The 23,424-nt window shown below is 40.9% G+C and overlaps 1 protein-coding gene across 2 annotated transcripts in view; it reads left to right on the plus strand.

The window, feature by feature from the left end:
• LAMA1 (laminin subunit alpha 1) overlaps nucleotides 1-23,424 on the plus strand; it is a 156,979-nt gene that overhangs the window by 82,484 nt on the left and 51,071 nt on the right. For both annotated transcript variants that reach the window (XM_036880704.2, XM_036880705.2), the window contains exons 22-36: nucleotides 126-262; nucleotides 936-1,172; nucleotides 2,164-2,307; nucleotides 2,805-2,984; nucleotides 3,965-4,150; nucleotides 4,665-4,792; nucleotides 5,252-5,372; nucleotides 7,289-7,423; nucleotides 12,303-12,424; nucleotides 14,592-14,678; nucleotides 15,027-15,220; nucleotides 16,156-16,298; nucleotides 18,108-18,197; nucleotides 20,020-20,131; nucleotides 21,555-21,717. In XM_036880704.2, the coding sequence (XP_036736599.2) occupies nucleotides 126-262; nucleotides 936-1,172; nucleotides 2,164-2,307; nucleotides 2,805-2,984; nucleotides 3,965-4,150; nucleotides 4,665-4,792; nucleotides 5,252-5,372; nucleotides 7,289-7,423; nucleotides 12,303-12,424; nucleotides 14,592-14,678; nucleotides 15,027-15,220; nucleotides 16,156-16,298; nucleotides 18,108-18,197; nucleotides 20,020-20,131; nucleotides 21,555-21,717 (2,179 nt within the window). The remainder of the gene's footprint in view (nucleotides 1-125; nucleotides 263-935; nucleotides 1,173-2,163; nucleotides 2,308-2,804; nucleotides 2,985-3,964; nucleotides 4,151-4,664; nucleotides 4,793-5,251; nucleotides 5,373-7,288; nucleotides 7,424-12,302; nucleotides 12,425-14,591; nucleotides 14,679-15,026; nucleotides 15,221-16,155; nucleotides 16,299-18,107; nucleotides 18,198-20,019; nucleotides 20,132-21,554; nucleotides 21,718-23,424) is intronic.

The following is a 23,424-nucleotide window of genomic DNA, read 5'->3' on the forward strand; positions in this document are numbered from 1 at the left end:
AAAATCTCTTTTAAGAACTAGAAGAATGACTTAGATTATTAATAAAAGGGAAATAGCTGTACATGAAGGCTTATCCTGCAGCCATGCCACCATGCTGTCTCTAACACCATCTGTCTTTTTTGCAGCCTGTGACTGTGCTCACACCCAGAATACCTGTGACCCAGAATCGGGAGCATGCACCTGCCCTCCTCACACTCGGGGTGTGGCCTGTGAAGAATGTGAAGATGGATACTGGGGCCACAACCCAGAACTCGGATGCCAGGTGTGCGCTTCCACCTCTGTTTTCTCAGCTGAGAGTAACTTTGCTGTAGCAGGTTTCACTTCTTTTCCTTTATCTCTTCTTCTGATCTTACTCTGTTGAATAGCTCTGTGGTTTATATTTAAAACTCAGTATGGATGTAGGAAATAAAGTGGAAGAAGCAGAACCCTTAAAAACATGTTATTCTAAGTTTTCTTCAAGAACCTAGCTGTGGAATTGTAGAAGATCAAAAATTTATTTTAGTGCCCTTTACATATATTCTACAATGCAGGAGAGGGGCATAAATCATTTCACTGGGGGGTTATGTCCACTCTTCAATGGGTCTATTTCCTATGTATCTTTCACCAGTTAAACTTAGATATAGTTTGTGTTTTGAAAGCAGATTTGACTTTGACTTCTAAGATGGTTATTGCTGGACTGTTTTGACCTCTTAAGTATAATGAATTTCAGGTCATTTTGGCCCAGTGTGCATGTGCCACAAAGATGCACAAGTGTCCAGCTCTATAGTCCCTGCATCCTGTGGGCACGTGGCAAAGTGAATCCAGATAGCAGTAGTGAGAGACATCCGTGCATTGGTATAATTTCCCCACACTTAGTGCTCTCTTGTCATCCCTACGTGTGTACATTATGCAAATGTAAAAGCTGCTTTTTCCTTATGTAGTTCTTTTCCTTTCAGGCCTGCAATTGCAGTCGTGTTGGGTCAGTCATTTATCAGTGTGATGCACTCACTGGCCATTGCCAATGTAAGCCTGCATTTGGGGGACCCAGCTGCGATCAGTGCTCCCTGGGCTACAGAGACTTTCCAGACTGTGTGGCCTGTGACTGTGACCTGCGAGGGACGTTGGGAGACACCTGTGATGAGGAGCAGGGTCTTTGCAGCTGTGCAGAGGAAACAGGGACCTGCTCATGCAAGGTATTGGCCCTCGGCATCCCCTTCATCCTCTTTCCCTTTCATCATTATGATATTTGGGCTTTTATTGAAATAAGCAGCTAGGCTTCAGACACTTCTCTAATGAGCTGGCGCTGCCTTCTTGCTCTGAGATAAAATTCTGCGTGTGCTTCTCCAAAAGGATGGATGAGTCCTTAAAGGGAATTTTTACTGGTGATTACAGGTGTCAGATGATGGAACTGACTTGAAAAACACATTGAATTTTCTATCATCTGTTCCAGTTGGCTGAGTAGCCAATGTTTCTTGAAAATACAGGTAAAATAGATAACACAGGGCTTCAAGATTTGTGATTTTATGGCTGGTAAGTAATTATTCTTTTGTATGTGCTGGCCAGACTGAAAGAAATTTGTGTTGTTTCCCCAGGAGGTGACATTTCAACACCTTAATTCTGCACATCTAATTCTATGTATTTCCATCTCTTTTCCCATTGTGCTTTGTTATTAGGAGGTCATTGGTCACCTTCTCTGGCCCTTTACCAGGGGCTGCTGAGATGGAAGACAGAGGGTAGCAGGTTGATTACTGCCTGAGGATGAGGATGGGGATGCTAGCGCCTGGGCGAAACGGCAACAACAGTGGGCATTTTTTGGCTTACAGCCTTTGATGGCAGTTTTCATTATGGAGAGTGCGCATATCTCAGGGTCATCTGGTCCATGTCTGCACGCCGGCTGTCATCAGTCTCCTGGGGCTTCAAGGAGGATTCCGGAGCTCTGGAGAGTCTAATCAGGAAATCTGTATATTCCAAAAGCTTCCAAGACGATGGCAGTATCAGCCGAGACAGGGGATTATGATGAGTCAGAGAGCTGGTGCTCACTGTGGTTAGGGACTTGCCTAAGGAAATGGCTAGTTCAGGGATATTTGTTGATCCAAAATTATTTTTGCTTTTTGTTTCATTTCTGTGTTCAGATATCATGTCTTTTTCCCAGGTGAAAATGAATCTATTACTTTTTCACTTTAGGAAAATGTCTTCGGCCTTCAATGCAGTGGGTGTCGAGCTGGCACCTACGCCCTCCACACTGACAACCCTTTGGGATGCACCCCATGCTTCTGTTTTGGGCTGTCACACCTCTGCTCAGAGATGGAGGGTTATGTCAGAATCCCAGTAAGTTACACAGGCAGTAAAATGTGCTGTTTTAAACCGCTTTCCCTATGGGAGTTGGGTGAGGTTGGGAGAGACGGTCAAGTCAAGACATTACATTTTGCTCCTATGGCATCATAAATTCTAGGGCGCTCATTTGGGTTCATTATGAGTCAGAGCTCTGTTTCTGCTGTCTGAGCAAATAAATGGAGCTGGAAGTAAAGGCATCGGGTTGCTCCTTGGCTAATCTATTAAAAGTTTTAGGTAGAGAGAAGCTAAAGCTGCAGCATCTCAGCCTTCACCCTGTAATTGAGTGTTGCCCCAGTACAGCAGTAGTTTGACCTTAAATGCAATAGTGTAAAATAGGTGTAGCTAATTTTAATGCAGATGTTTAAGTCTTTCTTATTCCTGTGTTAATAATGAAGCTATCTCATCTGTGAAAGAGTGGTAGAATCTGATAAATTAAAGGTGTGGAGTTAATTTGTATTCTAAGATGCATTTTTCTTCCCTTTCATGATTAGGTAACTCTGGGCTCAGATCAGCCTCTTCTGCGTGTGGTTTCTCAGAGTAACCTCAGGGGCACGACTGAGGGGGTGTATTACCAGGCCCCTGATGTCCTCCTGGATGCCGTGACCGTCAGGCAGCGTGTCCACGCAGAGCCGTTTTACTGGCGGCTCCCGGGGCAGTTCCAGGGGGACCAGGTGAGGCCCACGGTTCCTGGGGGTGCAGGTATCCCTGGAAGTCACAGTAGACTGTGTTGGTCTACCGTTAACTGAACTAGTTATTAATCTCCTCTTCTGAGTGGGAATGGGGGTGTTTTATACTTATAAAAATGCCCCCAGATGTATGGCTCTTTACATTTTTTCATTAATTTGGAAGTCTCTTAAAGTTCAAACCATATTATTTTTCTCTTTGCTAAAGCAGTCATTCAACAAACATTTCTTGTCTTTACTAATATAAACTCAGTACAAGTCAAGGTGCTGTGGTCTTGGAGGTCCTTCTCAAGAAATCCTTACTCATTTGGGAGGGGAAATAAAAACCTACTATTAAAGAGTCTTGGAGGTGCCCCCCTGCATTTTTGTTTAAGTAAACATCAGTGTCTGTGTGTGAATTCACCCTGATCATTAAAATTTGCAAGTATACAGCCAGTGCACCTTTATTTAGCCATAGATCGTTTTTAATTCAAAGGAGCTCAAAACTAATCAGGGTCATTTCCACACTGACTGTTGCTTTGGCAGTTACCTTTGTTCATATCATCAAGAGGAAGCTGGGAGGTGACAGATATGTCTGACTTTGATGGTGGTGGTAGTTTTGTGGGTGTACACTCACCCCCAGACTCACCAAGTTGTGTACATTAAACATGTACAGCTTTTTACATGCCAATCATACCTCATTAAAGTGGTTTAAAAACTTTTTATAGAAATATAGAAATTTTATAAGAAATAACTTATTTTAAAAAATGGTGGACTATAGCGTAAGTCAACTTAGTAATTCATAATTAAGTGGAACTAGAAAGGAGCAAATTCCAGACGTGTTCCACCCATGTGATGTGTTTTTTTAAAATATTGATTGATATATATTTTTAAGATATAAGAGTTCTGTCAAATGGCAGCAGGTTGTGATGAAGTATTTTTAAACCAATGCCACATCAGAACAGTAAACAACATTTACTATTCGGCAGCTCATGGCCTATGGGGGCAAACTGAGGTACAGCGTGGCCTTCTACTCTTCCAGTGGCACCGGCACCTTCAACCTTGAGCCTCAAGTGCTCATCAAAGGAGGCCGGGTCAGAAAGCACGTCATTTACGTGGATGCACCAGCACCGGAGAACGGAGTCAGACAAGAGCAAGAAGTCGGAATGAAAGAGGTGATCATGCGCTCTTTTCCTGTAAGCCTAAAAGCTTCCGGAAAGCTGTAAACTTTCCAGTGGCCATAATGACGTCATGAAGCTGCTCATACAAGCCTGAGCAAGAAGACCCTGGGACCAGAATTCAAATGAGTTCAGCAAGATTTGTAAAAGTTCAAACTTATATTCTTAAGAAATGTATTTTAGGCTTATGTTAATTTAGCAGAAACTGTACTGTAAATCCTTTATCTGGGTACAAAAGTCTTTACCTGTATGGACATAATGATTTGAAGTCTTTGGAATTGTTTGAACCTGGGAAGCATTTATTCATTCACGCGGCAGGTATTTTTGGAGTGTGTGTGTGTGGCTGGCACTGCTGATGCTCCTGGGATGTGACTGGAGATCTTCCTCAGTTAAACTTGGTATCATGCACAGGACTGGTCTCACCACTGGAGAAATTTTTTTTTTTAATTAAGTTCCTATACCTCTGAGAATTTGTACTCTAAATTTAATTGAATGCATTTCTCATCCACAGAATTTTTGGAAATATTTTAACTCTGTTTCGGAAAAACCTGTCACCCGTTCAGATTTTATGTCTGTCCTTAGCAACATTGAGTACATCCTCATAAAAGCATCTTATGGTCAAGGATTACAGCAAAGCAGGTATCTGGAACTTTCTAGAACTTTAAAATATTTTTCTCATTTGAAACCAAGCTGAAGGGATTTGATCTACTTCACTCCTATTCCCTATCTTTATTAATATGCATCTTTGTGTTCCTCACCAAAACTTTATTAAATATTAATATTATTATGAAAATTGTGAAAAATGAATAGATTGTTATCTATATTAATGTGGATATGAAATATAAGTTCATAATAGTGATGTCCTAGATGAGGATAAAATGTAGACAATAAAAAGTTCTGCTATTTTCTGCCCTTAAAAAAAAAACACATGCCCATTTCTTTATAAAGATGCATCAAGAATGCCATCACCTGCTCATCTTTATCACATAAAGAAAGTCACTATTATGTATTATTATGTAATGTACAATGTTTCTAGAAAGTGTTTTCTAAATACTAGAAAATACTCCCCTCACACTTCTTCACACAACGGTTTCACAGAATCTCAAATGTTTCCATGGAGGTTGGCAGAAAGGCTGAAGGGCTGCACCCAGGGAAGAAGGCTGCGTCCCTTTTGGAGAAGTGTTTCTGTCCTCCTGGCTCCGCGGGATCCTCATGTCAGGTAGGGAGACTGGGTTAAAATCCACTTCCTGGCTTTGTAAATATGCTTGTTAAAGAAATTCCAAGTGATGAACAGAACTTGTGTATATCTATGATTTCGTTTTGCCCTTAATTTTTTAAAATTGTGGTAAAATATGCATAAACTTTCCCATCTTAAAATTTTTAAGTCTACAGTTCTGCTGTGTTAAGTACATTCACATTTTTGTACAACCAACCCCCAGAATTCATCTTGAAAATCTAAACTCTGGTACTCGTTAAATGCTGACTCCCCATTCTCCCTCCCAATAGCTCCTACCAGTCACCATTTTACTCTCTGCCTCTATAAATTTGACTACTCTAGGTGCCTCAAGTAAGTGGAATCATACAGTATTGGTCATTTTATGACTGCCTTATTTCACTTAGCCTAATGTCCTCAAGGTTTATCCATGTTGTAGCATGTGTCAATTTCCTTATGAGGCTGAATAATATCATCATATGGCTTTACCGTATTTTGTTTATCCATCCATCCATCAGTGGACACTTGGGTTGCTTCCACCTTTTGTGATTCACCTATTGTGAATAATGCCTCTGTGAACATAGGTGTACAGTATCTCTCCAAGACCCTGCTCTCAGCTCTTTGCAGTTTGTTCCCAGAAGTAGACTTAGTGGATCATATGGTAATTCTGTTTTTAATTTTTGAGGAGCTGCCGTACTGCTCTCTACAGCACTGCCTCTTACATTCCCACCGACAAAGGACAAGGGTTCCAGTTTTTCCACATCCTCGACACCTCTTGTTATTTTCTGCTTTTTTTAATAGTAGTCATACCATAAAGTGGGACTTTGTGATTTTTATTTGCATTTCCCTAATCATTGGTGATATTGAGCATCTTTTCATCTGCTTGTTAGTCATTTCTATCTTCTTTGGAAGAAATACCTATTCAAGTTGTGATACTGATTCATAAGAAGAAATATATTATTGTGTCTTCTTACCCCATTCCTGTCACAGAGTTCTTAACCCCTGGAATTTCTTAAGTGATGAGATCCATAAAGGCATCTTTTGTTATATTAACGAGGTGACTTTTGAAAATCTCCCAGATCATCTGAGGATGGAGGCAGGTCTCCAGGTGAACCAACCATGTGATTAGAGAACTTTCAGTCCCATCCCCAACCTCCATGGAGAGAGGGGAGAGGGGCTGGGGATTGGATTCAACCACCAATGACCAATGATTTATTCAGTCTTGCCTATGTGTAAGATGCCTCCCCCAAAACCCAAAAGGGTAAGGTTCAGAGAGCTTCCAAGTTGGTAAACACATGGAGATTGAGAAAAATGGTGCTGCTGAGAGAATGGAATCTCCTCACCCTTTGCCCATACTTTGGCCTAAGCATGTCTCCCGTCTGGCTGTTTCTGAGTTACATCCTTTTATAGTAAACTGGTAATCAAGTAAGTAGAATGCTCTGTGATCTGTGTTCTGTGATTGTCCCTAGTGACTTCTCCTTCATTCAAGGCTGCCACTTATTGTGAGCAATTTACTATAACCAAAACCCACTCTAAACAAAATTAGTATCGGGCCTAGAGTTTAGAATTTCAAACCCAAGGAGGGGAACATTGGAACCTACAATCTATAGCCAGTTGGGTCAGGTGACAACCTGGACTTGTGATTAGCATCTGAATTTGAGGGGGTGCAGTCTTGTAGAATCAAGCCCTTATAGCCTGTGAGATCTGATACGATCTCCAGATAGATAGTGTCAGAACTGAGTTGAATTGTAGGATACCTACCTGGTATCTAAGAATTGCTTGGTGTGGGGAAAAAAACCCATGCAATGGAATTGGTCTCAGAATTATAACTGATGTGCAGAAGTGGGACTGGCATTAGAGCCATTACAGGTTTACCCACTGTCTAATAGGTCGTTTGTGTGTTTCCTTTCATATCCCTCCAGGACTGTGCACCTGGTTACCACAGAGGGAAGCTCCCAGAAAGTGACAGAGGACCCCGCCCCCTGCTTGCTCCTTGTGTGCCTTGCAATTGCAACAACCACAGTGATGCCTGTGACCCCGAAACCGGGAAGTGTCTGGTATGCCTGTTTGTGTGATTCATTAGAACAGGCACTGAGCCTTTACATTTCCAGTCCAACGTCATACCAGTTCCTTGGTTGAGAAAGAGCTTAACTTTAACAAAATGTAAAATGTACATATATTTCCCTCAGAAAGTCTTCTCTAAGTGGTTTGATATTATTGGCAGAAAGTATTTTATCAAATGTACTTCCTTGAATTTGTGGGTGTCAAATTGGGAATTGGTTAAGTGAACTTGCGAAACTGGCAGTTGAAGTCAAAGCAGATGAGAACTTTTTGCATACAATTTGGAGGGTCTCCTAAAGGTTTTAAAATCAGTGAATGTCAATGTTGAGAATTTATTTCTCTGGGCAAAGTGTTGCTTTCTGTTTTCATTTTTTAAAAATGCATGTTCTCCTGGACATCTCAGTATGCATTTGCCTCTCAGCCACCTACCCCTAGACCATGACTGATCTCAGGGACTTACAGAGAATTCTGACCACTGAAAAGGAACAAATGACCCAGACAGAAGTCCTGTGGCCCTGACTGAGGACACACTCCTGTGTCTGATTTTGCTTAAATCACACACAAGGCCTTATTGATAACATAGAATAACCTGATACTCTTCCTACTCCCGAAATCTCATTTTGTATAATAACTTATGTGGAAACATTGGTTACTTGTATAAATTGTGCCAAGACTAACTCACCTCAGGTGAAAGAACTCACTGAAAGGAAAGGAGCTGCCTACCAAGAAAGACCCACCTAAAACCTTTAAGACCCTGGGTGTGACCTAAAATGAGGAATAGGACAGAGAAATCAGGACCATGGGCTCTGTCTGACCTTCAGCCACACTGAATCTGTCTTCCTCTTCTCTTCAGAAGCATCTTTCAAGTAGAATTTAAAGGCAGTTTCCACTGGGGAAACCACTAAGCTAGAGCAGTGTGCAGGTGAATTTAGAAACTGAAGTACTCTGTGGTTTTCCTCAATTAGAAAGATATGTTAACCTTTGCTGACTTCATTATCTATGTGGAATTAAAGCATTATTCCAGTCATACAAGGTAAAATGGAGTTAATGAAGATGCAAATAGCTACACCACTATTTTAAAAAATGTATTCACCCTAATCAGCTCATGCTCCAAGCAAAAGTAAAATCCTAATAGAGAAAATGAGAAAACCTCACTTAAAGATTTAAAGAGAATTGATTTTAGGCAATGTAAAGTGAGATGTAATTAGCTGAGAAGCTCCCTTGGCGAATCACGGGGACAAAAGTCACATGAACATCTAAAGAAGTTGAGCGCTTCTCTCTTGCTGCACCTTCTTTGGTGCTGCTATTTTAACAAGGTTAGGGACTCTAACCTTAAGTTATTACCCTGACTTTTCTGGTCCAAGTCAACCAGAACAAAGTTCCAAGGTCAGCAGCTGACCTGTTGATTTTGTACCCTGCCTACCTAATCCATGGAAGACGATGGCAAAGAGTCTCCTACCATAACAGAGAGCAGAGCTTTCAGACAGGTCCCTGCTCCAGGGAAAAGTTTTGCTAAGTGTCACCTACAGGCCATAAGAGATCTCCCCTGGGACTATTAATTAAATTTGCAGTACACAACAATGGATGTACATGCTGCAAGAAGACTGAACAGAGGTTATAAATGTAGGTTGCTCTCCTGCAATCTCATGGTGTTGAGCAGAGCACATTTTGCTTACTGTTCTTTCCCCCTTTTAAGGAAGGTCTGTGTTCTCTGTTTGTCCCTAGTGACTTCTTCACTAAGTGGTTTAACTTCTTTACCCCTTATTGTAACCAAATTACTGTAACCAAAACTTGCTCTAAACAAAAAATAGTGTCTGGGTTCAGAGTTTGGAATTTCAAGATGGCAACAGATCCTCCATTCTTGTCACAATCCCTTCAGATCTTAAGTCTGAACCACAACATTCATGTCAAGTGGTTATTTAATGTATGTTTGCACACCTCCAGCAACAGGGAGCTCACTCAGACAGCATCCAAGCTCATCTCTGGGCAGCCTGCTTATATCTGAACTCATGCCTCTGGCTCATCCACGTGTTGGTAGAGATTTAATATTTGGAGCCATTGAGATAAATCCCTAGTTCAAATTTGTTCATGAAAAGTGACAGGACCTTAACAAATAACTTGCGACACTACTTGATAAAATACCTCTCTCACATCCCTGAAGTGAATCTGCAGCCCTCCTGGTCAGCTATTCACAGTTATATACCTGATGGTCATACAGAATGGCAGTCAGTCCATCCGCCACCCTGACATTAAGGTATTATGCCCAGAGCCCAGTGCTTTACTCCAGGTGTGGCTGGGGGACATCTCTCTTTACCTGGTCCTATGAATACAGCCCAGTCACTGCTGTCTCTAAGCTGACTGGACACGAAGACACTCACGTTCTGTCCACAGGTCAGCGCCCAAGGTGTTGCTCTTTGAACTTGGGACAGTACCTTTCCTCTTCAGTCTCTTGTGGTTTAGAGCAACAGTTCACTTCCATGTGATAAAAATCTCATAAGCACTCCATATGTACTTATCATAAAGGAGGGTGTCAGGACCTTTCTGGATCTGATTTTGTCACCCTGCATATTCCTCCATCTTCATGTCACTGGGACTTTGGTATTATCAGAAAAGTGATTCATCAGAAATGTGGAAAAGAGTGGGAAGTCTAAGACCAGGGAGATATCCTGAGAGTCCCTTTTCCCTGCTACCCTGTCCCTAACCCTAAATTAACCCTGACCCTAAGCCTCATCTAATCGTTTTGCAAATGCAAAATTGACAGGCTTCCTTGTGCATCTCCCCTAGCAACTGACTCATCCCACACGTCATTCATTCACATTCACAGGTTCTTCTTTCCCTGCCACTCCTTGGGGCAGCTTGTCTTCACTTCTCTAGGACCTTGAAAACCAGGGTGCTCAGGATCCATCACAGGGTAGGGAGTTCTGAATGCTGGAGTTGGTGTTAGCAATCAAAACCCAGAAGATAAGCTTCAATCCTCTCCCGTCATCTAATGTTTGTTCCTATCAGCTTTGTGTTATGTTATTAAAACAACTATTTAACACATTTTCTATTTAAGAGAGAGATTGCAAATTTTACTTCCAAGGAGTTACCACTTTTAGGGTCCAAGTGAATTCCAGTAAAATCTGTTTCATCAGTTGAAATAGGGATACAATGCTTGAGTGTTTTTTTAATTAAAAAGAACTTAAAATTAGTTTTTCAGACATACAGAATGATCTCTTTGCCCATCGTCTCTCACTGCTGAGGATAATGTTCTGGGTATGTTTGCAAGTCTGCTCAGTGACTCCCCAGTGCTAATCATCTTGCAGCCCCTGCCTCTGGCATGGATCCAGGGCCCAGAGGCTGAGCGCATGGGGTCCAGCTGAGCCAAAGCAGATTTTACATCAGAATCAGATGCCAACAATTACTTGCCCTTTCACAGGTTTTGGTTTTTTTCTTTATTAGGTCCAAATGATGACATAAAATTTAACTGGAAATGATTTGGTTATTGCAAGAATCTGTTGGTAGTGCTCTACCTACTGCATTTTCTTCCCTATTTCCTAAATCATCTATACATTCATGTCTTCTCTTTCAACTTCCCACGTGCGCAGAACTGGTGTGTTTCAAATTGTTTTTCAGGTCACCACATATTTTAGATCTGTATTTTAAGAATCTCAAAGTTGGCAGTTTTAGGAGAGAGATGTATGTCTATACAAACACATATTAGCTCTGTGCATATTTTCCAGAAGAAGAGAGTATTAATCACTTCTAGGCTGTATTCATTATAATGAATGAAGGCCGCAGAGCTGGTAATGTTTCCAGGACTTAAAAAAATATTAAGAAAAATGCTGTCTCTTCCTTAAGAATAAGAAGAACACCCTGTATGGCCCCGGAAGATGACTGGTTAGCCAGAGACGGGTAAGATTCCTCAAGGGAGGAACAACCTAAGACAGGCACAGTCGCAGGGGGGCCATCAGGTGAGAAATTGGGGATCAACAGGTGAGGCTTAGAACCTCACCCCCCCGTTCTGAGAGAAATCTTCTGCATACGTGGATGTTTTATTGCCCTGGTCTAGCTTGGATTAACACATAGTCTACAGGCACACACCTGATCATCTACATGTGCTCTCTCACAACACTAAACTATGTTTTCTACCTTTATCTTGTATCTACCTACCACTTCAGCATTTTATTAAAAATAATAATAATAAAGAGAGAAATGTGGTATCCACATGTAAATCAAGTATAAAAACCAAATGAGTATTCATATTTGAACTGACTGTTTATAGTTCATAATGCATGAGCAAAACCGAAAGTTTCTGTGATGACTGCCCTTGTACTGTTCACTATGTAACTTATTCATTATGTAAGAATTTGTTCTACATGTAAAAACTTGTTTGTTATGCCTCAGAGATTGGAGACTGACAAAAATTAGGCTTGGGGTGGAATAATGATTGTGCATTGAGCATTGACTCCCCTATACAGAATTTTATTGTCGTTAACAACCATTTGATCAATAAATATGAGAGATGCCCTCACAAAAAAAAAAAAAAAAAAAAAGGACAGACTTCCAATGGTAAAATAAATTAGTAACCAGGATGTAATGTATAGCATAAGGAATATAGTCAAGATATTGTAACAGCCTGGTAGGGTGATAGCTGGAACCTAGAATTATGTATATAAATGTTCTACCACTGTGTTGTACACTTGAAACTCATGTAATGTAATACTGTGTGTCAACTACCCTTCAATAAAAAATAATAATTAAAAAAAAAAAAAAAAAGAATAAGAAGAACACTACTGGTTGATATAAAAAGTGGCTATGCTTAGGTATGACCAAGTAAGGTATGATTTCTAACAATTTCCCATTGTTTCTCTCTCCTGAAACGTGGCGCTTCAGAACTGCAGCGATAACACCACTGGTGACCACTGCGATGCGTGTGCTCCTGGGTATTATGGCAAGGTGGCTGGCTCGGCTGGCGACTGCTCTCCATGCACCTGCCCTCACAGCCCCCCTGCCAGGTGAGCACTAGCACACCTGTGCCACCAAAGCTGGGGCTGCTGCCATTGTCCCCCTCATTTTCCAGGTTCTCTACATGGCCTGTATTAATCAATATTCTCGATGTGTTGACAAAGGCTAATTTTAAGAGAAAGTGTTCCTTATCACAGCATTTGAAGGGAATCTTTCCAAAACCAAAGTATCTGTGTTGGTATTGGGGTGATAGGATGGAACCAATTAAGGAAAGGACTTTCGGGTTTTGTTTTTTGAAGACTAATTTTGGCCTCCAACCTATGTACCAGTGTGCCTAGAGAAGAATTATTAATTTTATGAATGTTGATACAAAGACTTCAGTTCCTGTTAATGTAAGGGCATGAGGTTAGAATTCGTATATGCTGATCACTGATGAAGGTGGAAAGCCACCCAGTAATTAAACTGGGGCCATTTTCTACCTTGTACTCTTGATACTTGTAGAGAATTATCTGAATGCAAAGAAGAACTAATAACTTTAAGTGGAAATTGGAATATCTGTGGGTTGTTTTTTAGTTTAAATAAAAATTGTAATTCATAAATAACTTTTCATTATTGCTGAGAATATTTAACAAGGCACTGAACATGTATAGTTTACTTTTAGTATATTAAACTGAAGTTTTCTTTTTAATATTTGTTTATATCTTCTACCTTTTTTGTAAAATCTTACTTTCCTATCTCCAAGTAAGTGATCTTTGACATGAATACCAATCGAGAAGCACTGTGTAAACACCCCTTGTAAACTATCAAGTATCCTAAAATTTATTTTTATTATTACTTGATTTTTTTGTATTCAATCTGTATATAAATTTTGACTCATCAGTTCACTCAAGTAATCTAAGCTAGAGAACACTTGCTTATATGTGCAAATATGGCCATGTTTTTTGTATTGCCTGTACTCAATAGAATATGCAGGGGAAAATGAAATATCTACCTATAGGGCATTGATTATACACATTGTGGTACATACCCAGAGTGAAAAAGGTATTCTACAAACACTGAGAAAAGAATAAGGTATAGTTGGATGTACAAAATTAGAGAAAAGACCAATTAAATGACATAACTGAATGTATAATATGATACCATTTTGGAAAAAATTCATATCCATATATCTGTATCCATAGCAACCTGGTTATATGTGCCAGAGAAATGTTTAGAAGGATTTTTCTCCCTTCTACTTTGCTCACTTCTGTACTGTTTGACTATTTTAATTATTCAGTCAAAAAACAGGTACTAACCATCCCACAGCCTATGCTAAGAAATTAAAGGTTAAGAGACAGTGATAGTGTGTACTCTATGTGGGCTTTATTTCCTACTTATTTTATTTCCACTGAGGTCTGTCCTTTAGTATGGAGGAAGAAAAGTCAAAAGTGAGATGGGACTGATGGAGAACCCTGTAACTCATTGTGGAAACTTCTCTCACTGGCCACAAAACCAGAGTACTGAAGCTTTGTTTTTTTCCCCAGTGGTTCGCAGGTACCCAGTTTAGCCTGTAGGTGGTGCATGGTGCACTGATCATTTAAAATTTGGAGGCATCGGTCGCTGAAAAGAAAGGAATAAGCCAAAAGCTGAACCCCGTGAGCGAGATGATTGACATCTGAGTAGAGTATTACATTTTGAATTGGCTCTATCATTTTGCTCCTAATGGCCCATCACAGGACTCCCTACCTTTGGGAACATTGATTTCCAAATTCCACCCTCTCTTTGCTCTCCTGCCCTGCCCCTCCTCTTTCCCTTCCTGACAGCCCGTCAGAGTCATCAGCATTTGTCCCTTGCTGTGGGTTTCCGTGCGTGCTCATAGACGCTGCAGCACTCTGCAGTCACCTTTTCATCTCATAAGCCAGGGAGTTCTGTGCGTAAAGCTCAGAACAAGACTCTTTCGATGGCTGCTTAGTTGTCATCTGTAAGCTAGCACTCACGTGGTTGTCACGGGACAGGTGCCTAATGAGTGTCTTTTGGATAGAAGAGATGCAATCACTTGTCTTGATTACATGTTTATTTTCCTTCTTTTTGCCCAATATAGGTTTTAAGCCCTAAAATGCTGGTTTAACTCTCCAGTGTACTTAACTTTCAGAACAATATCATATATCCTAACAGTAGTGAATCAGTACCATTTGAAGTTGTATATCTGAAATTTTTTTAAAAATTATTTTCTTCCAGTTTTAGCCCCACTTGTGTCTCAGACGGCGGTCATGGTTTCCGTTGTAATGCCTGTGTTCTGGGCTATGAAGGACGGTATTGTGAAAGGTATGTTGGCGGTTCTCACATGGACATCGCTGGGCGTACCTGCTCCTTTGGTACGCGTGGGATATATTTGCTGAAGTGATTTGGGAGTCGGGATCAGTGTGCATGATCGATATGGGACCTTTCTGCTATTCCAAGAGTACCTCCTCTGTATTAAGAGACGCAAATGCACTTTCTGAGACCAGCTCATTCTCCTTGTAGGGAAAAAGATGCTGGGTCAGGTAAACGGGCCTGTGTTCTCTGCATTTCATTTGACAGAAATGGTCACTGTCCTCGGGCAAGTGATGGTTCATGTATTGACTTCCTTGTGTTGATAGTACGGTCCACACCTGCCTATCTTCCTCTCCATAGGTGCTCCTCAGGCTATCACGGAAATCCTCAAGCTCCGAGTGGTACTTGCCAGAGGTGTGACTGCAGCCCAAGGGGCTCCGTTCACAGTGACTGTGACCGTGGGTCTGGGCAGTGTGTCTGCAGGCCAGGCGCTTCTGGGCTCCGATGTGAGGAATGTGAGCTGAGGCACATTCTGGTGGAAAGCGATTGTGTTTGTGGGTATTTTCCTCCAAATGTTTAAAGATGTTTTTTCTTTCAAATATTTTCCTGCTATGGTGCTTTATGTTGTCCACAGGATAAAGGCTTATTTTATTTTAACTAAGCATAGATTGCCTTTGCATCTGCCCAACTGAACTTCTCATAATATGTTTGGAGCTGAGGCAGAAAGTGCTGGGATAACAGCGTGTATCTCTCTGGCACTCAGAAGAGCAACTCCAACTTCATAGTTTAGCTGCATTAATATTTCCTTTAGCAGAGCCAAAGGTCAAAGCACAGAGAGAGAACACCTCTGAGGGGATGTCACTCATGTTACACAGATTTCACTTATGCTGAAGAGCTCTTGGATTTTGTGGATTTTCTTTCAGTTCCGATTTATTTCAGTAGCAAGTACATGAGGTGGTCTTCTTGGGATGTCTTCTCAGTGGTTTGTGGGGGAACACTGGGAGGAAGTAATGTCAGGACCATAGCCTTTGAGAGCTTTTGTGTTTTTGGTGTTTGCTGTAAGCAAAACATTCCCTTTATTTCCCCAGTCATCTTCATTTGTACTTGCCAAAGGTGTGTTGGCAAACTGTCTCAGGAAACACTGGCTGGAAATACTGTTGGTCCAAGTCAAAAATGAACAAATGCCCTGGGGCAGTAGGATGTGCACCAGACCTAGAGTCCACTCTGACGATCTGTTGTTTCTTTCTGTGTACCCCAGGGAGGTCACTGATCTGATTGGAGCCTAGCAATATCATCTGAGAATGGGGTTTCGCACTTCCCACCTACCCCCATCACACAGTCAGTGTGAGAATGCGCTCAGATGTGGTTCATGGAAGGCTTGTATACTGTGCTCTGCCCATATATGTTGTTATTACAAAATGGCTTATACAAACCCACATGAAAATGTGCAGACCATTTTGCATTAACTTTAACTTTCTTTTTCTCTTAGCTTGTAATGATGAATGTGTGGGTGTGCTGCTAAGTGACTTAGATAACATTGGTGAAGCCACGTTCCCTGTGAACATCACCAGCATTATCCCTGTCCCATATGGGATTTTGTCAAACCTGGAAAATACAACTAGATATCTCCGGGTATGTACTGGGAATATAGAGATGGAGAGAAACACAGAGATACAGAATTGGTCGGACAGTAGGAGTCATTCTGGGTATCTTCCCCACCAGTGTAAGTGTCTCATTCCTAATGTCCAGCCCTCCCTGGAATGTGACCAGAACTTCACCATCCACATGCTAACTTACTTCCCTGTGGGGCAGCTCTAATTGTTTAAAAATCATTCCATAGATGCCTCCTTAGAAATCCTTCTCCCATGGTCCCTCTGCTTCTTGAAATAAGACAGAGGTCACTGGCTCCTCTCCAGGACTGAACTTTCGATATTTGAAAACAGCTGTCCTAATACAAATATGGAAAATGAGTCTGGACAGTGTCTTCTTTAATGTTCTAATATGCTGAAGATCAACCATTTTCTGTAAATGTATTGTTCTTACCTGCAGGGCACAGAAGTTCCTCCCCACTGGAAGACTATATACAAATCAGAACCTAGCTCAGAGAAAGGGTGGGAAGATGAGAAATTGCCTTAGTGGACAGCATTCTACTCTAGCATTTTAAATTCTAATTGAAAAAAGAAATGCAATTCTTAATTTTGCTTAAAGCCTGTTATGCATTAGAGTTTGAGACAATTGCCTCATGCAGTAATGAAAAGAGTAGTTATTTCTTAATAAAAGGCCTTCCTAGACTTAACATTTCCTTAGGCCTGTGGGTGAGTGTGCCTGTGTGTGTATATATGTGTACCTATGTGTGTGTGTGTACTCGTGTGTGCATGTATATGTGTACCTATGTTTATGTACTTGTGTATGTGTATATGTGTACTTATATGTGTACTCGTGTGTGTGTGTGTGTGTGTGTGTATGCTAGAATCTGGCTGCTTCAGCAATCCATTCTTGTTTACAGTGGTCTTTTCTCTATAGATATAGTGGCAGTAAAGAAAGGTTAAGGAACTCTTAAGAGATTGTTTTTATATCATTTTTCCATAAATGGAAGAAAGTTTTCAAAAGACAAGAAAAAAAATTCTCCAAAAAATTTCTTGAAAAAAAAGCAAGAAATGTTGAATTTCATTTCCACTCACTAAACACACAATCAGTAAATACTATTCTCTGTCAGTTTGGGCCCTAGTAATGTAACTATATTTTAAATTTATCAAGTAAAATAAATATTTAATTTAAAATGTAACTACTTTTGAATGATTTGCTCTCATTTAAACCACTTTGTCAATTCCTTTAAATAATTTATTATGTTTATGTAAAGTATACAGGTGAACTCTTAGCTGCTCCTTGCTTTTATTATTTACCTCCCCCGTGACCTTGAGCAAGTTACTGAACTCACCTGACCTTAAACCATGATATAGCCCCTGCACAGGGTCCTTATCAGGTTGAAATAAAATCATACAAGTGAAGAAATTGGAAAAGTGTCAAGCATAAATAAAGCATTTAATTGCTAGTAATTATAAGGGTTTTCCTCTACTTAATACTTTCGTACTTTGGCCTAGGAAGTGTTTTATAAGGTGTTAGCAATTATAGTTAAAATTTATGTTACTGTGGTACTGAAATTAAGCCAGACTTACCCAAGAATATTGCAGTATCAGATTCTGCTTAATACACCAGACTTTTAGTTCATATCTAGATAGGAAATTTAATGTGAAAGAGGGCAGTAGAGAAACGTTGTGACAGTCAAGACTTAAGTAAATGTTATTAATTTTATTTTTAATTCAATATCTTTTTTTAATTTCAAGAAAAGTATTTATGTGAACAAAAAAGGAAATAAGTGATTCTTAGTGAAAAGCCAGCAAATTTTTTTGAAACGTAATTTGTTTCCTTTGTTCTTTTTAGAAATCTTTATTAAAAGACAATACACAGAAGGAATTGGCAAAATTTGAGCTTGAAGGTGTTGCCAAACAAACAGCTGACCTGCAAAGGGAGGTAAATTCTTCACATACAGGACCTGCTTCCCACCCAGCCCTTGTGAGCAATACCATCAGGCAGTCAAGAAGGCTCCGATTGGATCAGGGCAGCCTCTTACCCCAGGAGCTGTGTCCCATCTTCTTTGTTCAAATTTGTTTTAACCCTGCCAGATTCCATTCTTTAGTGGGAAAAAGTTCCTGACTTAATTTCTATTGTCACCTCTGCTGAGGGAAGAGATGGGTAATGACTTTGCCATCTGCCTGTCATTTTCTCCTGTGAGCCGAGGGGTGGGAGGGGTGAAAAGATGGCTAGTGTTTCTTCCTTCTAAACATGCTGAACTGAGCATGCGTGAGCACAGCGTTCAGAGGCCCTCCCCTGAACACTGGTGCCCTGCCTGCAGCCCACCGGGCACCAGCGTAGTGTGGCTGTGTAGGGTCTGCGCCACATTCAGGCCATGTGCTTCTTTCTCATTTGTGAACTTGGAATATCAAGTGAGCTCGTTTTGATGTCAGCTGGGAATTATTTATTGTTTAGCCCATGCAGGATGAATGTTTTTCAGTGACCCAAAAAAGAATGTCCTCATTAGCAGATGGTGAGGGAGATCTGCTGTCAAACGTATGTTTTTCATTCTCGAATTTCATGTGTCTGTGATGCACAATATGTATGTGTATGTATGTATATGTACATAGATGTTTATATGATAGTGTTCTTATATTTATACGCATGTAGCCACTGTCACTTAACATCCACACACTTACACAAACGTGCACCCCCAAAAAAATGTTAGCTTGGCTCCTGTTAATATGGAATTGATGATTTGGAAAGAGTTTAAGGGTTTAAGCATGGACTTTAAGTACCTCAGTAAGCAAACATTTGGCAGGAAATGATAAGCTGATTAAAATAAATTCTCTCTATCCATTAAAGAAGATTCTCTTTGGATTTTGACTAGAAAACACTTTTAGAGCCAGTCTGAGTTACTTTACATTCCTGGAAATTATAAACCACCTTTCTTTTTCACAAATTATAACATTTTAAATAAAAATAAAGCCTGAGAGCTAAGTTAAGTTTCAGCCCTTGGAATGCTGACTTTATAGACATCATTGCATTTAATCTTCATAAAGCCCCACGTGGTAGGTGTTATTATTACTCCATAGAATAATGATGCAGTTTTATTATTATTATTATTAATTACTCCATACAATAATGATGCAGCCAGGAGATGTCCAATACTCAGTCTCCAGCCCTGCAGAATCAGGCCTAAAACCCACTTTGCCTGTCTCTGTGTCCTTAACTCCTTGGCTGAGTCCTCACAACCAATACAAATTAGTAAGACTTTGCTTTCTATATGCTGCATACTTGGGTCCTAAAGTGAATATAAAGTCCTCGCAAGAGAGACATGGGAGAGTCTGTGGTTTGATAACCAATTAGGCTGCTTTTAAGAGTAAGTCATCTGTTCTAGCACTGAGTGTGCAGTAAATTACTTCATTAACCACTTAGTCAATTTCCAACCCTGATGTATTAACCTTGGCTTACATGATATACATTTTTGCTTTATATTCTGAAATATATTTTGTTGCTTAAAAGAGACCACAACTAGAATATCAAAGCTTGCACCAAGTCAAACGAACCTGAGACATTTATTTTCTTTTGTGTGAGTACATGTTCTACTGAAGTGTATCTAATAGACAATATATTAGTTTCAGGTGTACAATGTAGTGACTCGAAAGTTACATACACTACTAAATGCTTGCCACAATAAGTGTAGATCCCTTCTTTCACTATGCACAGATGTTATGATATTCCTCAGAACTGTATTCCTAAGACCTCTGTTTTCTGTCAGCTCACTAGAGTGCTAACAAGTAGCCAACATGTGACCAGGGCAACTGAAAGAATCCTCACCAGGAGTCAAGACCTTATGATATTTACGGAGAAGCTGCAGAAAAACATCCAAGGTAGTGTGGTCAGTGCCTAGGTTGGAGAGTCTGTGCCCAGATAAGGCAGAAAAGCCCTGTTTACTTTACTAAACGTTTGAAGACATGCATGACTTGCCTGGCCTCCCAGAGCCCCAGGACTGGAGTGTCCCATAGCTTGGGGATCCTGATGTGTCTAGACCATTGTCTTTCATTAAGAATTTTATCTCTTAGAAAGGGGATGTTCCCTGTTTTATCTTCTGTATTTTGCCTCATATGGTGCCTCCCCAATTGTTATGAATCTGTCAAATTAACACTAATAGGCGGGGCACAGGGTGCCAGATGGTGGCCAGGGGCCAACAGTAGACCACAAACAAGTTTAAATTGGGGAGTTTATTATCCACAGGCCCTGGAGGAAGTACCCAGCATGCCTCAAGGGTGCCACGGGGAGGTCAAGGCAGGGTGCAGGGAGGGGGAAGGAGAGTCAGGAGCTGGGCGTATGCCTTATTGGAGTCTGTGGGGGAGTCTTTGGGGGTCCCAGGCTAAGGCCAGATCGGTCAGACCAAACCAAAAATGCAAAGTTTAGGTAAGCCCTGAGGGGTCTTATCAAAGGGGCACATAAGGGGAAGGCACTGGGAGGTGGGGAGACTTGATCAGCAGGGCTGTTTGGGAAGTTATATTGGAGAACTGCACATGCCTGTGACTCTGGGGGCTGCTCTCTGGGGCGTGTCCGTGCAAGAGGGGCTGGTGTCAGTTCAGGGCCCACCCCGTCCGCTTGATGAAACAAGATGCCGAGGCAGCAGGGCCACAGGGCAGCTTAGCTGAGCTCTGGACACCATCCCTTTGGCCAGAATCGTTGCTGACAGGATTTAGGGTTTCAGTGTGGTTCCAAAGTATAGCCACGATAATAGAGTCATTTAGTCACCATTCAATTGGGATTTCTCATCTAATCTGGCTTCTAGAATGCTATTTTCAGTTTTCTGGCTACCAGAACCATATTCTTACTTCTTCTTTTTGGATTATAGTTTAAAGAAGGTCATAAAAGGTACAGAATCCAATACAAGTCAGACTTTATAGGCAAAAGGTAAGGAAATTATTAGAACAAATACTTAATAAAAAGTAGTATCAAGTATTGGTGGTTCATTTATTCAGTGAATATTTATTGAGCGCTTCTAAGTGCAGATGTGTGTACCACGTGTAGGAAATGCTGACATGAACATGAGGGCCGCCCTGCCCTTATATGCCTTGTAGGTACTGGGGAAGACTAAGACTGAATAAACCAGTATTCTAAGTCTGAGTGTTTTGATGGGGGCTGTCCAGAGCACACTGAGATATATGAGCTTGCCTGGCCTGGAGGTTCAACCCAGCTTAGGCGAACCTCACTGAGGAAGGCTCTAAGTTTTCCCATTTTAGCACTGTCCACTTTTGAGACATTTAGTGAATGACTGATGAATTTTCTCCATAGAAATTATTAAAAAGGCGACAATCCTAAATGAGACCTTGGATGAAGATTTCCAGATCCCCAGTTCTACTGTGCAGAATATGCAAAAGAACATTACATCTTTGCTGGAAATCCTACAGAAAAGGCATTTTACGCAGTTGCACGAAAATGCCACCTTTGAACTCAAGTAAGTCCCTTAATTCCATTCATGTCACAACCAGTTGAAGGTAGGAACTTGAATGCTGAGGAGGAAGGAAGCATGTGGGAGGAGGGGAAGGAAAGAGGAAAGCCCTCATTGGGGCAGGATGTCAGAAGAGAAGCGGGGCCCTCTTGTCAAATAAATGAAGAGATACATGCCAGCACTTCTGCATGGAGAAAGTGTAAGCAGTGTCAAAACCTATCTTGAAGCTACTGTGACACAGGTTTCATTCTTCTCTGTGGCTCTGGAACACTATTTCTACCTAGCACAAACTAAAGAACCTCCTGATACCACATTTATTGAACATCAAGTATAATGTGATAAACTCTCATGGAAGAAAATATACTCAGTGGCTACTATGTATACTGCCAACTCTAAGACAGACTGATATTATGCCAGAACAATTCAGCTCCATTATGCAAATTCTCATTGAAAAGCACAATGCAAAATGACAGAATCACAAAGAGTTATTAGACACAATCAGTGGAAGCTTGTGTTTGCTTTCACGCTTTTTTCATACAGTTATTACTTGATGTAATATAGCCCAAGCTGTCTTTCTTTCAGGTTATGATATATATCTAAAGTACTGGTTTAAATAGTTACATGATACTCCAAAACTCCATCCTCTACAGTGTGATATTTAATCTATTATAATACATTTTGCTATCTTAAAAAGTTGTTGCTGTGCTTAGAAAAGAAAAATATTTTCCCATATGTCAGGTTATTATCTTACGAGGGTAGATATTAAGAAGTGAAATCATTTAGCCAAAAAAATTTGCATTTTGAGGATTCCTGACTTGCACTTCCAAATTATTTTCTAAAAGATGTTTGCAGCAATGTAGCCTTCCACTGACAACTCACAGGAGAGTTGAGCTTACATCTTTTTCATTACAGAATGTGATTTTTGACATTGTTGATTTGTACAGGAGAAAAACAAAAGAAGGAATTCACTGTCAGATGGGATTTGGATAACTAGTAATCTCTTTATTACAACACTGGTTGGGGCCTGGAAAGAGTGGGGAGAGAGCTATTGAGTGCAGAGCCAGGAGATCAGAGGGGGCCAAGGTCCCAGGAGTTGGGGAAGGAGCTGCCATCTCCAGAGTACCACCTCTGTGCAGGGAGGGTGCCCTTCACTTCTCACAACCTGTCATGCAGTCATTGCAGCCAACTTGTGAAAGGTGGGGATGCTCAGGCCCAGAGACTCCAAGTAATTTGCCCAACATCAAACCTTCAGATTAAGCCTAAACACAAACTAAATCTGTATAACTCTAAACCCTGTTATTTTCCAACCCTCAAACAGAAGGAAATATCATTTGAAGCCCACTCCATAAAAGACGGGTGCGCCCACACTTCTTTATAATCTTGTTCCGTGACCATGTTGCATGCATCCCCCTTCCCCTTAAATGTATGGCAGAAGGGACACCAGAGGGAAAGGAGCTCACACTTGCACGCAGTTCTTCCCAGGACCTCCCATGTGCAAGGCAGCCACCCCAGGCTCAGGTCTGCTCTGCTCTGCATCCTGACTTCCTTGCTCTCCCCTGCCTCTTGGATAACATATAAATGTCTCCAGCTCCTCCTGGGCTTCCCGGTTTTTCCCAGGTGCCTCCTGCCCACCACACATGACATGTCATCTCACTGTCTCCCCCTGTGGGCTGCACATCAGAGTCAATAGGAAACTTAATAAAGATAGAGAGT

Source organism: Manis pentadactyla, chromosome 6 (assembly GCF_030020395.1).
Source record: "Manis pentadactyla isolate mManPen7 chromosome 6, mManPen7.hap1, whole genome shotgun sequence".
Lineage (NCBI taxonomy): Eukaryota > Metazoa > Chordata > Mammalia > Pholidota > Manidae > Manis > Manis pentadactyla.